Genomic DNA, 15,610 nt, shown 5'->3' with positions numbered 1-15,610 from the left:
GCTGTAAGATTATATAACAGATTTGCATGTGTAACTTGCCTCAGTAATTTGCATGATAGCAGAACAGAAGAGGAGGAGGGGGTGAATACAGATTTACCTTTCCGCCTCTGAGCAGGTGTTTGTATTAGTACAATTAGCAATGCCAAATTGAAAATCTTATTGTTTATGTTTATGGTAACAATATACTGACTGTCCGGCAAAGTTGGACATTATCAAATTTGGACTAACTAATTAAACAAATTGCCACAGTTCACTCAAGTGAAATTACAAGAGAAAGTAGGTGCACCCTGTAGATGCTCTCTTACAGGTTAACACTGCAGTGATGTATTGCCTACACACACACCCACAAACACACAGAATATCATCCTTCAACTTCCTACACTACAGTATACTCTATTCATTTTGATTGAAGTTCATCAATCTTAATTGTGCTTGATAAAAAAAATCATGGATGACTTAAAGGGGCAATATGTAATTATTTTAATTTAAAACATTCAAAAATTCACTAAGATTATTATCAGAATGTGAAGAAATAACAGTTTTGACGTTTTGTCAATGATGTCTATATATTGTGTTGCACAGAAATCTACTGGTTAGCATGCTAACCAGCTAGCCCTCGCCCGTTCCATCTCATAATACCACTTTGTACTTCAAGGGGCGATAGTGAGTTACTGTAGCGTCAAGTCTGCCCTCAGTCCCACATGAGAGGATGAGGAAGTAGTAATTGCGAGTAGGCAATAAACCTTTGTTGCAGCCATCCTCTCTTGGCGACATTCCTCCACTCTTTCCTCAAGTTCAGCTATTGATGCTGCACCTACAGCTGCTCTCCCTCTCCTTTGCGCCTCTTGACTTCTCGATGCTCGTCCTCTACTCCTGCCACCACACAATCTTCCCTGTCTCTCTCACTTGGCACATCGGATGTGAAATTGTCATCATCAGTCAAGCAATAACCAAGGTCCCACCACAGTGGCAGGTTTGTCCCAGTATGCCCAATGGCCACTCCGATTATGGCACAGAGGAAGGGGAGGGGGGAGGAGGGACTGCATGCTACCTTTCTGGTAGCATGCTGCCCCCTATTTGTTTGGAGTATGAATTTGACAATTGGCCATTTTTTACACATTGCTCCTTTAATAATATAACAATAAAATGCAGTTTCACATTTGCATGGATAATATAGGTCTATTAAAATGACACATTTTACAGAAATGTTTCTATTCTCTTTAATCTGTTGTACTTCTTGCTCCAAGTCACTAGATTTTCTCCAGAAAAAAGCTGTGTTGAGCTTGTCAGTCAAACCTCTAATTTAATGTCTGAGTCATGATGTGGGTGGACAAGCCATAAACTTAAAATCCAGAGGTGCATCCAGTCAGTAAAAATCGGTAGTTAGAAGAATTTCTGTCTCTTGTACCCATGGAGCTTATTCACTGCTGTCAGTTTGAGGAGGGATGAAGTATTTAGCATCCCTAGTATTGGAAAAAACAGTCAACGTATCCTCTTTATATTTGAGAAATTCCCTGAATATCTCCTAAGATTCGCAGATGGTTAAACCACCAAGGATCTTGTCATTAGTCACATGTTCACATATAATTATAATGGCTCAGAAGGAGAACCAGCTAGATATAGACTGGCTAAAAGACTCGCATCAGATTATGTCTCCCAAACCTGAAAGTTTTTCAGCTCTGTAGCAGTTAAATAATCTGTCACAAAACAATTCATGATTATACTTTTCTTAAAATGGGTTTAAGAGGATCCATTCTACACTTTAAAATCACGCCTTCGGGATAAATCTGTGTACTATTTTATATGTATAATATATACATAATTATTAATAGCGTAACTCACTGTTTTGTTGTGCTCACTTTCACAACCTAATACTTCACTAAGTGATTCCAATAGAGATGATGTGAATGTATTGCATTCTGGTCAACTGAGGCTACTTCCACACATTTCTCGATTATTTATTCAAAACAGTTTTCGTCTATAAAACAAATGGTAGCTTGGTAGAATTACACACTGATGACGAAAGCTGGCTTGAAGCCTGTACACTGGTGGCTTTTAGTTGTGTGTGAAAGGGTCAGATCAGACTTTACAGACCATTTTAAAGTGGCCTTTTATAATTACTTTAGATGAGGATGACTTTAGTGTTGTGTCATTAAAGGATCCAAGCGGAATGAAAGGCAGGGAAAGAGAAATCTAATATCAGTCTCTATATTGTAGCATATTTTAAAGTCAGATGTAAATGTTATCCAGATATGCTGGATGATAAAATCCCATCATGGGTCAATACCAGGTTAACCGGGAGCCTCAACCTTTTGTCTATTTTCCTGTTGCCCCTCACTGCTCCTGGTCCTCCTCTGGCTCCCTGAGGCCCTGACTGTGCAGAGTCTTCCCTGTCAACTCCATCATTGCCTGGACCTCTGGATCTACATCCAGAATACTCTTCTTGCCCTGCCCATCACCGCCCTGAAACATAAAACAAAGAGACATACAGAAATAGCATAGGTTTTAAAGGGGCAATGTGTAGGAACTGGCCAACTGTCAAATTCACACTCCAAACAAGGAGTGTTAGGAGGCAGCATATTATCAGGAAGATGGGGTGTCCACCCCATCATAAGAAACAAGGAAATACACTCTTCGGATGATTTCACACCCTGTCTGCCCAGTCAGAGACAGGGAAGATGTAGTGGTGGCAGGAGTAGAGGACAAGAGCAGCAGCATCAAGTGCTGATCTTGAGCAAAGAGTAGAGGAATGTCACCGAGAGAAAATAGCTGCAACACAGGTTTATCGCCTACTCTTCATCCTCTCATGTTGGATGGAGGGCAGACTGGACGCTACAGTGACGCACTATCATCCCTTACATTGTCTCAAGTACAAAGTGGTATTACGAGACGGGACGGGCCAGGGCTATCTGGTTGGCATGCTAACTTGAGTAGATATCTCTGCAACACAATACATAGACGTATTTGACATAACATCAAAACTGTTATTTCTTCATATTCTGTTGATAATCTTGGTTAATTTTTTAATGTTTTATACTAAAATACTTTCATATTGCGCTTTAAATTCTTCATATTCTCAAGGAAAGAGCTGTATAATGTAAAAAAACAAATATAAATGAGGATCTCTATTTTTGGTACAGTTGGTACAGTTAATTACAAGCCTGATGTCCATGGCTGGTGAGTTTTGTTATAATTCTACGGAATATGCATTTCCGTGTGTGACAAGTTGTATTTTTGTATTAACGCTTAAGCAGTAGTTTTCAGGGAGCACTTGAATACAGCATTATTTAACATTTTAAAAAATCCTCAAAAAGGCACCCAAAAATGAGAGATTAAGACCTGAAAAACAAACTTGTAATATCTGTTACTGTGACTGTGTGACTTTATACTACAAAAAATGCATGAAAATGCTACACCTGTGACCACACCTTCATCTGTCTGTCTACCCCTTTCATTCCCACATCTTCCTCCAACTCCTGTGAGTTCCTGAATGAGCCATGATGGCCCTGCTGTTTCTCTTCATGTGTTTCCCCAACTGCACCCCTGCATATTTGCCTATGTGAACAAATTCCTAAGATCTTCCGGTGTAAATGTGGAATAATGTCAAGCAAGATTTCCTTGGTAAACCGAATGGATCTTCCTTGATATTCGCAGGATAAATAAAGAATTGAGCAAGTAGGGGCATCCTAATTGCTGACTGGTTAAGGTGGAGATCTTGCTTGACATGACCACAACATCCCGAGTACAGTGCTGCCAGGGACCTTTGTTGCATGCCTCCCTCTCTGTCTCCATAGTGTCTCCTATCAAATAAAGGCAAAAAAGCAAAAAAAAGAGAAAAAAAGAAGAACTGAATAAGTAAACTCACCTCCTCTTGTTCTGGGGGTTTTCCAACTGCCCACACTTCCACAGAGTCCAGGGTGAAGTCTTGCTCTGCGGAAAGCTGAGGGCTGCCGTAAGTAGTGCACTTGGGGCGTGCACAGCTATGACCGTGGCCAAAATCACTGTCCAGCCACAGGCCAAAGTAACCATGCTGACCGCCCATACCCTGATGAAGACCAGAAAACATAAACACCAAGAAACACAGAAAGAATGAAGACAAGTACTGTACCAATATTTCTGGAATTCAACTACCAATATTTTGTGGAATTAAACTTAAATTAAAATAGGAAGATACTGATGCAAAAAAACTGAAATTAAAGCTCAGGATGATGATGAAAATGATACCAACAGTAATACCATATAGTCTAATTCTACAAATGCTGTGTAGTTGTAGCAGATATGGCAGTTCCACATGTTAGATGTTTGGTGCCCAGCTGGTGGTATACAGCGGGTTTGTCAGAACATTTTCACTGAAACAGCTTCTTGCTGCTGTTGCAAACACTGATCAGAGCAGAGTTGCAGGTTACTCTCATCAATGTCAAAATAACAATCTGAAGGAGGCTAAAACGCTCCCTAGAGGTGAGGGGGAACTGCAGAGCTGGCGATAATTCTGTGCAAGTTCATCACCACAATGGACCACAATGACATTAGGCATGCAGTCCTGCTTGAAATTATTGGCATCCCTGAATTTTAAGTACAGAATATAGAATATCTTCAGAAATAAATGCAAATTAACCAATTTTGTATAATCAGAATATTTAATTAAATGTCCAAAGTTACTGAATAACAACAACAAAAAATGGCTTTCATATAATGAAATGAAAAATACAGACATAAAATGTACACTTGACACAATTATTGGCACCCTTTTGATGAATTTAAATTAGTTCCTAAAACAAAATAAAAAACAAATAAAATTCACCTATGCTTAATTTTCAGGGTTCACATGACCTGAATTAACAAATGAATGATGGTTTTACTGCATAAAAAAGGGGCTATTTGTTTCCAGTTCCTTTTCTGCAATGGCAAAGACAAGAGGGCTGTCTGAGAGCATCAGAAATGCTATTATCAAAAAACATAACAATTCCAAAAGCTACAAGGCAATCGCCAAAGATCTTGAAATCCCTGTTTCAATAGTTCGTAATGTTATCAAGAAGTTTCACAGTCATAAAACTGTTAAGACGCTTCCAGGATGTGGTGCTAAGAAGAAACTCAATGAGAGTAGTCTGCGAAAGTTGATGTGGATTGTGTAAAAAAAAAAAATCACACAAGACATCTCAAGAGCTTTAGGCTGACCTGGAGCAATCTGGAGTGATGGTTTCAGCCCGTACCATACGGCGCACACTAAACCACGTAGGGCTCCATGGGCAAAGGTCAAGAGGGACACCACTATTGAAAGAAAGGCACAAAAAGGCAAGACTAAAGTTTGCAAAAACTTTCATAGATAAACCACAGTCTTTCTGGGATGATGTTCTATGGACAGATGAAACCAAAGTAGAGCTCTTTGGGAATGCAGTTCATCAGTTTATTTCTAGGTGACAAAATGAAGCCCATAACGAAAAGATCATCCTACCTACAGTAAAGCATGGTGGAGGTTCTATCATGCTGTGGGGCTGCTTTGCCACCTCTGATAATTTAGGCACTGAATGTATCATAGGAACGATGAAATCAGAAGAATATCAAGGCCTTTTGGAGTGAAATGTGTTACCCAGTGTCAGTAAACTAGGTTTGAGGCGAAGGTCTTGGGTCTTTCAGCAGGACAACGGCCCAAAACTCACATCCAGCAGCACAAAGAATGGTTGAAAAGGAAATGATGGACTGTTTTAAACTGGCCAGCAATGAGTCTTGACCTAAATACCATTGAAAACCTTCTGAGAGAGCTGAAATATGCCATTGCAAAGGGGCTCACGCAGACTTAAAAGAGCTTGAACGCATAGCATGGAATAGTGGCGGAAACTACCAGAAGACACGGGCAAGAAGCTTCTAGATGGCACAAAGAAATGTTTAGAGGCTGTGATTGTTGCCAAAGGTTCTGCAACCAAATATCAGAGAAAGATGTTAATAATTGTGTCTATCATGCATTTTGGGTTTGTATTTTTAAGTAACCTTGGAAATTTTATTAAAATATTTTCATTATACAAAATTGGTTAATTTGCATTTATTTCTGAGGATATTCTATAGTCTGTCCTTAAAATTCAGGGGTTCCAATGATTTCAACAAGGACTATAGTTACTTGATCCATTGTTAATATAAAAATATTAATTAGTGCAGCTTTAAGTATTTTTACCTGACTACTGAATTGCAACACTACATGGCCAAATAGTACCCTGTTTGTTCAATGGCTATGAGGGCTGTTGTGTCAAAGACACCTTGCACAAGTTATACAATAAATAGTGAACAACTCTATATCATATCCATAACAGGAAAGGTCAGAGGCACTGGGTGACCGGGCAGTTTTTAATTAAGAGTTCTGTCCCCTAAATCAGAAACCTTGTATATTGATGCAACCCTATCAGGCAGTTTGTGAAAAACAATATTTGGGAACTACAATTTAAGCTCCATCTGATAATAAAAGGCCATGAGCAACAGAATTAAAGTTCTCTTCTGTTAAACTACTACGGTCTCACCAGTCCGTTGGGCATGGTCTGTTGATTCTGGTTGAGATACATAAAGTGTTGGTTGTATCCTGTAGCTGTATAAACTCTCAGTCTGGGGAACACTGTGAACAGGAAGCATCTGGAGTCACCTGCACACACATACACAAATATACAAATTATGAAGATCTGAGAGAAAAGTCAAGTGACAGCCAACAGTATTCAAAAAAGTAGTATTACTTCCTCAATGAGTCATTTTACCAGTGCTAGTCTTGATCTGAAGTTTGATCCACACCAACATGACAGTACAGTTTCTAATCTTGTATTATGGATTAAGAAGCTTAAATTCACTATTATCTATCAGAGACAAAACTTTACACTCCTGAATTGAGTGGCTGAGTTCTATGAAGCTTAGTTATCATGTGGTGTAAGTTATTCATATAAATCCTCTCTTTTCTTTATTCAGTAGTACAAAATCAACAGTTTCATAAACAGTTTAAGTCTTGTTTCATTTTAATTAAACTGGAAATCTTTATATCTAAGGTACAATTTTGATGTCTTATAATAATGCTGTTTAGATGCAGATTAGTTTTAGTGATGTCCCATAATGGGAGAATTATCTCGAAATTCTGTCATCTTATTACAGCACATAACTTAGCACATAGTAAGTGTCACACTGTAGTAGCTTTTGCATGCTTAAAACACATTTAAGTTTAATCTTTAGCTTTGTATGACTTTCAATTCACCAAAAGACTGAATAATAATTAGTTAAATGCATTGATTAAAAGTATGAAGGTGCACTTTTAATTGCAAATATACTATGGTAACTCACAAGTTTAAGCTATTACTGGTTAGCTTATCCTTTTCGTTATTCTCAGTTATACCGAGAATTCATATATCAATCATTTGTATTTTTTCATTGAGATACCGTTATATTTAGTAGCTAGCATAGTATTTCAAACGCTACAAATTAGAGCCGGACCAATACATCGGTGGGCCAATTTTATCAGCCAGTTTAAGATAATAGCAGATAAAGATAGATGGTAAGGTTCTCACTTTGACATGTAATACATTACTTGAGTGATAATAAACCATGTCTCCTCAATTCTCCTTTTGTATAACCTAAATAAAGCACTACAGTCCTCTCATGCACTCAAAAACACAGTAGATGAGTGGTGAAGCCCCTTGACAAACTTTATTTTATGTCCATGAAACCTTGTTTGTAAAACAGTCAGTTAGACTGCTTTAGCAAGTAAATGAATAAGGACCCTATCATTTTCTCCCTCATCACTGTAGCTCCAAAAGCTACTATAAAACACTTTTTTACAGTTTATCTGTTGCTAAATTAGTTAGCCACAAAGCTAGCTAATACCATGGCTGGTCAGAAGACAGCTAATGAGCCGTTAACATATAGCATTATACTCATTCTGTCTAAATGATGAAGTTGTAAATATATGCGCGACTGATGTCAGTAAAGTTATAGTCGATACATTGGAAAGCCTGATTTTCATTGAAGATATTATACCAGTAGTTTGTCTCACAAGCTTAAAACTAAGGCATAGAGCCTTTTCTGAATTAATGCTAATTCCGCTTAGCTAATTTCTGACCATCACATTTCAAAATTCTTTGCTAGAACTGGTAATATTAAAGGGATCATTGGACCAGCAGAAAAACAATAGAAATAAATGTGTGCACAGTGAAAGCTGATTCAGGCATTCCAAATACCCCACCCAATAATTGAATGTAAGGGATCCTTATCATAAATATTTTTTTATGTTATGTGTTTCTGTTAAAAAATCATTATCAGCTGATATATCATTATTGGATCTTTTAAAATACCAAAATCGGCATCCTGTATCAGTCAAGCTTTACTAAAAAACTGCGTAACACATGCTAACATGAAAGAGTCAGCCATGCAGGCTAAAATTACTGTGCTCTCTGTAGAACTATAGAAAGGCAGCTGATAAACCAGATATGGTATTAATTAAATAGCAAATTAGGTCTTAGGTCTAAGTTATACAACATGAAACTGCTGTGGTATCAGATGGAGATCCCTTCTCTCACCCTGGAACTGAGGTTTGACCTCCCATGCACGGGAAGCGAAGCCCCCAAAAACATGTCCCTTTGAGTCTTTGATAAGCAATAGGGTCGGCCCACGCTTTATCAGGCCGGCCACCATCCTGGTGAAGCTCTCCCCATGCAGCTGTGTGGAAAACAAAAGTCTCCAGGGGGCACTGTAGCTGTCTGGCAACTGGAAAGATTAACAGAGTGTTAGGGAAGGATATAAGTAAGTAGTACAATGATAGTGTGTGTAAATATGAATAGTGATACAATACATACATTTGAAGCTAAAGATTTTAAAACCCTGCATCTATTTACAGGTATTCTGGCTGCTTAGGACTGTTCTCAGGTTGAAGTAAGGTAAAGCTATGCTCGTAATGAAGTGAGGTCACCAAACTCCATAGAATTCCATAAAAATAATAAAGGAGTAAGTTTTCCCACCCAGGGGCAAGGAAACTAACAGGTGAATGAGGAAGAAGTCTATCACATATGGTCTGTACACAAACATAGCCCTGAGGAGAGGTTTAGTCAGCCAGCATAAGTAAAAACACCTGCGTGAATGAGTTGTGATTGTTTAACAACAGTATCAGTCATTATACAACACAGGCATATACATAAATGAATAATTATATATTGTGATAATTTACCCATCCATAAAATTACGGAGTATGCATATTCACCAACATCTCACCAGCATTTTTACAGCACAATATATTGGACACACGCAAATTTTATAATAAATTATAAAAACTAAAATAAAAATACAATGAATACATTTTCTTGGTGATGTCTGATCTTGAGAGGTGCTATATAATTACATTTTCCTTTAAACATATACAGACAGCTTACAGGTAATATCCCACAATAACTCCAGTAGTTGGTTTTTAATAAATACATTCGACCAAAATCAAATATGACAACATATCCAAACATAAACAAAACAAAGCCTTCACATCAATTGAAACCTGAGACACAGTATCAGGACTTGATCACTATGTCCATACAATGCATATGCTCCCCTGCTTCATATGACAATCTATTGAAGGATGGCAACTCCACACCATGTACCAATGACTCCCATTCCTATAGATAGAGATGTGGACTGCAAAAAATGTGAAAACTATAATATTCTAACTATATTATAACTATATGATAATAAGGAAGGTGGAACAGATCACATTACTGCTGATCATCTAAAATATGATGGATATGATATGATGTTCCTCTTGCTGAAATTTGATTTCCTGGGTTTCTAGCTCATGCCATGCTACCCGACTCGCTGCCCTCAATGGCATTAGTTACTGTTATAGATATAAAAACAGGTCAAATTAACAGTAGTGATAACTATATGGCTGCCCTACTTCTGTCCTTTCCAAGGTATTCTATTAGAATTCTAACAGACAGGTTCACAAATAATATTAAGTTGGGCAAATGTGGTATGTCACTGTTCGTTATTGATATATATATCTGTTCTTCTGACCAGTGGCACTTATGAACAGCAGGCTACTTATTTTTAACCATCATATACCACTCCTAACTTCACTTCTCTACAGATATACATTATCAATTCATTCTGGTATATACTGCCTATGAGTATGGCCAGTCACTGTTCCACTGGCACATACCATTGTCCACCATCATATCAGTATATGACTCTTTTTTAGTGTCATATGCCAAATCTTAGTGGAATGTCACTAACAATTGGGCAAAAGATTAGCGTTTCGCTTCATCTCACCTATCCCGTTATCAGCCGCCTTCAAAGTCCACTTGATAGTTGAAAGAGCAATGGCCCATAGAGTGCGGACATGCTATGGCCAAAGGCTGCCAGCCCTACACTGATGATCTAACAAGCCTTGTGCAAACAGCAGCATGCACATCCAGGCTCCTCAAATGGCTCGAAAGGATTGCTGACCTGAGCCAAGATGAGGATAAAGCCATCAAAATCTGACAGCCTCTCACTTTGAAAGAGGATAAGAATGGACAGAATCTCCTTTTGTGTTGGAAAATAAAGGATTCCAGTCCTGGCAGAACAACCTATTCTTAGCCTTGGTGATCCTGAATTAGCTCAAGGAGGGACTGGAGAAGTTGGACAACAGTAATCTGCCTAGCAGGTTCAAGGTCCGGTGCTGCCAGTTACCACTCTATCAGCACCTCATGTGATCCCTGAAAATGTTAAATAACAGCAACCATAGGGTAGAAGACAGATTTAAAGGCCAACAATTTCATCCATAAAAAGCCAGGCTTGTCCTGGTGCCTTTCCGATGCACCACTGTTTGGAAGAAATATTTTACAACTCCGGCTGAAATCCATCTCTCTGGGGTACAAGGAGAAAAAGAACAGACTGGTGCCGGAACTCAATGAGCCAAGTGACAACGCAGAGATGCCTGCAACAAGATCTGAACTGGGCGTGGAAGGCAGAGGAGTTTGTAAAGTAAGCTATTGCAAGGCTAAGGTACCAAGGTTTGATGGGTAGAATCCAGTATGGAAGGATTGGCCTTGGATGGGGGATAAAACCTAGATGTGGTCAGCAGCATCTGCCAAAGAAAAGAAGCAAATAGTGGTTACCGGGGGATCAGGATGGAGCAAGACTGCTCAGGGCAAGTGGACTAAATGGGAGGGCATTCTTGCCAGATCATTGGGGTGGTCTGATCTTTGAAGGATGCCACAAGCAAGGGTAAGCTTCCTAAAACAGGCCACGGATGACACCCATCCAAGTCTAGCCAACCAAATGCAGTGGTATGCCGCTTAAGAGAACAGTACCCTGTTGGATCCGATGCAAGCCTGCTATATGTCCTGGTAGGATGCAAAACTGTATTGATGCAAGGACGGTTCAAATGACGCCACAGCCAGGAAGAGAGAAACTTGGTTGAGCTCATGGATCAGTGAGAGCCAAGGTAAACACTGATCCTTAGACCCAGGAAAAGCAACTGATCCAATTTGTACCATCATGTGGATCAGCACAGAGTGCCTTCCATATAACAAAATACAATCTTGGCCTCAGGGAAAGACTGGACAATAAGTGCAGACCTAAACTCACAGCTGCAGTTCTCCACTGAGACTGCCACCAGTTCCTTGAGGCCTGACATCATCATCTGGTCAGGGTCTCAAAAGAAAGTCATTCTAGTTGAACTAACATTATCCTGGGAGGAAGGCATGGAGGCACCAAATAAACTGGTTAGCAAATGCAGGCAGAGTGGCTGGACTACATCAAACCACTCAGTGGAGGATGGCTGCTGCAGCTTTGTGGGCCTTTCAATCAGACATTTCCTGAAGGGCATTGGACTGTCAGGAGACAAACTGTAAAAGGCGCCAAGAGAGCTGGATGAAATGGAGGAAAGAGCCAGTTTCTGGCTATGGCTAAGGAGGAAGGACCGAAGTTGGGTACCAAAGAGGCCGTAGGGTAGCAATAAATGTCTTCTTAGGATCTACATCCAGCTGCAGGGGGTGGTAGGGAGAAACCCTTGACTGCTGAACCACCTCCCTGAGATGTTTTGGGATTAAAGCAGCAAAACATTTGAGAGGTGTGGCTCCCAGTTGATGACCCTGCAGTTGGTCACTTGCCATTCGCAGAGGTGTGACAGGCAGCAATGCCAGTTTCCCACACATACACTTTGCTTGGGCAGGCCACCCAGGTATATTAATGACCTATTTTAGCATTTTTAATTTTTTTTTTTTATCCATATGAGAGAACGCCATCCAAAATTGATTAAGTAGTAGACAATCTCCCCTCGCTCTACCCCTCCCATACCTGTTCCTTCTGCTATTGCGAGAAGGATCTATTCACAATCCCAACATGCTCTGCAAAGAAAAAAAGAGAGAGAGATTTTCTCTGGTATAGACAACACGGACACAGTGGATATTTTACAAGCACAGACCAGGTAAACCTGGGATTTAATAACTTTAAAAACTGGTCGAACCTCTTTTGGCAGCAATAACCTCAAACAAGTGCTTCTGTAGTTGTGGATGAAACCTGCACAACGTTCAGAAGGAATTTTGGACCGTTCTTCCTTACAGACCTGCTTCAGCTCAGCCATATTTTTAGGATGCCTGGTGTGAACGGCTCTCTTTACGTCATTCCAGTGCATCTCTATTGGGTTAAAGTCTGGGCTCTGAGTAGGCCAATCCAAAAGACAGATTTTCTTGTTTTGCAGCATCAACCAACTTCTTTTCTTGGCACACTGTGAGTCCCTTGCTACCAATCAATCATCATTTGAAAGCCACAGCCTATCTGAGTATTGTTGCTGACCGTGTGCATCCCTTTATGGCCACAATTGACCCATATTCTTATAGCTACTTCCAACATGATAATGCACCACGTCACAAAGCAAAAGTCGTCGGGTTTCATAAACATGACAATGAGTTCAGTATACTTCAATGGCCTCCCCAGTCACCGGATCTGAATCCAGTAGAACAACTTTGGGATGTGGTAGAACGGGAGATTGTGCATCTGAAAAAACTACAGAAATTATGTGATGCAATCATGTCAACATGGCCCAGAATCTCAAATGAATGTTTCCAATATCTTGTGGAATCCATGCCACAAAGAATCGAGGCTGTTGTAGAGCAAAGGGAGTCCCTACCCAGTATTAGTATGGTGTTTCTAATAAAGTGTTTGTCAGTTTATGAGGTTAATGGTATAGTTGATGTTTTTTATGTCAGTAATGGAGGGGGTCATTTTTTGCTTCCTTTTCTCCTTTCCTTCCCTTTTTCATTTGTCTCTCTTTTTTCCTTCTTCTTTTCTTAATTTGTCTTTTCTTCGTCTCTTTCCTCTTCACTGCCTTCGCTAAAATAAGTCAGAAAATTTTGCACAGCAGACTGTTCCACTCCCCAAAAATATATAGTTAAACATGGGAATATTTCTCCTGATGGTGATACATTGAAAAATTTTTAGATTTCCAAATTTTTAAACTTAGTTAAAAATCAGATGCACTGTTGTTTTAAAACGTCCCCCAAAAAGTTTGGTCATACCAATCAATGAGTAAACAGATTTTGGTCAGAATCCACACATATGACACTATATGCATTTGAATTCTAACCTGTGATGCCAGAAACATGAGGGTGGGAAGGTCCAGTAGACACCTTAGCTCTTTCCAGAGTGTTTCCCTGCAGGAGGGCAGCAGGCTGGGGTCTGGCCGGCCACTCAGGGACACATTTAGGCCTTCAGCTACCAGCATCTCCAGATACAACGATACCTGGGAGACCCTGAAGATCCAGTCCTCCAGACAGGAAATATCACAACTTCCCTGATCTAAAGAGAGAAACAGGGTCAGCATTCACATTTCCTTACTATTAATGTGTTAAAAAATCTTCAAATCACCTGTTTACCCGAGGGTTTGAGTTCAGAACACATCTGCTCTGCCAGGAGTTTGACACCCAGGGAGCCATCACCCATTCTCTCTGGCTTCCAGCCCTGCAGGTGCCCTCTGTGGACCAGAATCTGTACTACAGCAGAGATCAGATCCTGTAGGAACTATTGAGAAAGGAAAAAGTGCCCAAGTAGGGCATCAGTAGGGAAGGAAGGCGGTAGCAGAGTGAGACGGGAGGGTTGTGACATAAAAACGAAGTAGAGAAGCAAGGAAACACCAAAATTAACACATAGTTTTGTATCTAAGTTTACACTTTACTCACCTCTGCTACCTGCCCACATGTGACAACTGTTGTTGCCCCTGCTCCATGCTGGGACATGGCCATGACGAGAGGAGCCCGTTCTTCTGCAGTGCCTCGCAGGGTGTCTGCTAGGAAGATAACCAACTGCTCCCGACCTACTCCAGAGACAGCAGCGGTGCTGGTCTTCCCAGAGGCTGCAGGCGCTGCCAGTCCAGGGTTAATACTACTTATGCACTTGTAGACCCTCCTCACCATGGAGTCTGGTGCCAGGCTGCCCATTGAGGACTGGCAGAGCCAAAAGGAAGGGTAATACACACAAACTGACAACAACACACTGACAGAAACTACCTTTCCCTGACAGATGTGCTGATAGTATACTATGGATAGTAATGGCATTTGCTCAGTGGATGAAGAGCAGAAACGAAGCATATTTTTGAAAACATATACCTAGCTATAGGAATGTGTAAAAAAACCCATAAATTACAGAGAATAACTGGAAATTAAATGTGAAGAGATATAAGGTCTTAATATGTATATGTATATTACACGAAATAAGACCTCTAAGAACTGCATTTATGACATTTTCCTACTGGGCATTAAACTTGGAATTTAAAAAAAAAAAAAAAAAAAAAATCAAACTTTAGAAAGACTGGAAAGTCTGTCTCATAAACCAGTAGATCTTGTTTTTACCTGGAAATAGTGTCATTTTGTAATGCACTGAGTTTTAATCTTATAATGACATTTTTGTTTATGTTAAACTGTTGGAATGAAACCTGTAAGCACTAATGATAGAGTATGCCTTTATTGTTAGACCTGTAGCATCTCAAGCGTTAGAGTCTTCCCTCCTGAAGGGCCCCCAGTACCACCGTGGAGCCTGATGAAGACCCCCTCAACCACAGGCCGCTCCTCGGGGCGGAAGCGGGCCAGACGCTTCTGCACCACCCTGCTCTCAGTGTTACCCATGGTGCTCTACAGTCCAATACAAAGTATGGCAGAACACACAAGCCAGTGTCATTATGTTTACATGCAGTGGGGTAAAATTAGAGGGAAAAAAAACACCCTAAAACAGGATGCATGTTGTGCTATATTGATTTCAGACAGCATACTCATATATTGTATGTGTATATGTATAAATAATAGCTTGCTCCTTATAATGGAAACCACATTGTGAGCACTTAAAATTATATCATGAATCTATTTTAGAGTTTGACAATCAATTTATGATTGACTTTGTAGGCTCACAGAAGTTTGACATGTTCCAATCATAGAAGTTCCAATTTAGCAATTACAGACATCAAAACGTGACCACATCCCAGCAAAATCATCATGGCTGCTGTTGTCCTTCTGAAAATGATTCATTATTCAGTATCTAGGGCAGTGGTTCCCTTTCTGGCATAAGAGCCCTTTAAATGAAGCAATATCTTCTTGTGACCCTCAGGTTATCTCCAATAGTTTGATCGTTATACGCT

At 39.9% G+C, this 15,610-nt stretch overlaps 2 protein-coding genes across 2 annotated transcripts in view; both read right to left on the bottom strand.

The window, feature by feature from the left end:
• Positions 1-3,977, bottom strand: part of LOC120793769 (1-phosphatidylinositol 4,5-bisphosphate phosphodiesterase gamma-2-like) — a 61,953-nt gene extending 57,976 nt beyond the window's left edge. Inside the window, exon 1 of the mRNA XM_040134143.1 lies at positions 3,866-3,977. The gene's annotated coding sequence lies outside the window, so the exon portion shown is untranslated. The remainder of the gene's footprint in view (positions 1-3,865) is intronic.
• meak7 (MTOR associated protein, eak-7 homolog) lies at positions 2,335-15,104 on the bottom strand. The gene is made up of 8 exons (XM_040132164.1): positions 14,955-15,104; positions 14,163-14,426; positions 13,860-14,004; positions 13,571-13,782; positions 8,538-8,724; positions 6,507-6,625; positions 3,866-4,045; positions 2,335-2,463 (listed from the first exon to the last, which is right to left on the bottom strand). The coding sequence occupies exons 1-8, from the start codon at positions 15,102-15,104 to the stop codon at positions 2,335-2,337; spliced, it is 1,386 nt and encodes a 461-aa protein (XP_039988098.1).
• Positions 15,105-15,610: the final 506 nt, after the last annotated feature.

The sequence above is a fragment of the Xiphias gladius genome, chromosome 8, assembly GCF_016859285.1.
Source record: "Xiphias gladius isolate SHS-SW01 ecotype Sanya breed wild chromosome 8, ASM1685928v1, whole genome shotgun sequence".
NCBI lineage: Eukaryota > Metazoa > Chordata > Actinopteri > Istiophoriformes > Xiphiidae > Xiphias > Xiphias gladius.
The sequence above is the reverse complement of the archived record's forward strand: the minus strand, read 5'-3'. Positions and strand labels throughout refer to the sequence as shown.

What these genes read in the sequence shown, in the direction of transcription:
- meak7 (XM_040132164.1), bottom strand. Translation starts at nt 15,104, where the DNA reads ATGGGTAACACTGAGAGCAGGGTGGTGCAGAAGCGTCTGGCCCGCTTC. An exon ending in TTCTGAACTCAAACCCTCGG is followed by an intron (nt 13,783 to 13,859) that starts GTAAACAGGTGA and finishes TTCTCTCTTTAG; the next exon opens with ATCAGGGAAGTTGTGATATT. An exon ending in AGACCATGCCCAACGGACTG is followed by an intron (nt 4,046 to 6,506) that starts GTGAGACCGTAG and finishes GGTCTTCATCAG; the next exon opens with GGTATGGGCGGTCAGCATGG.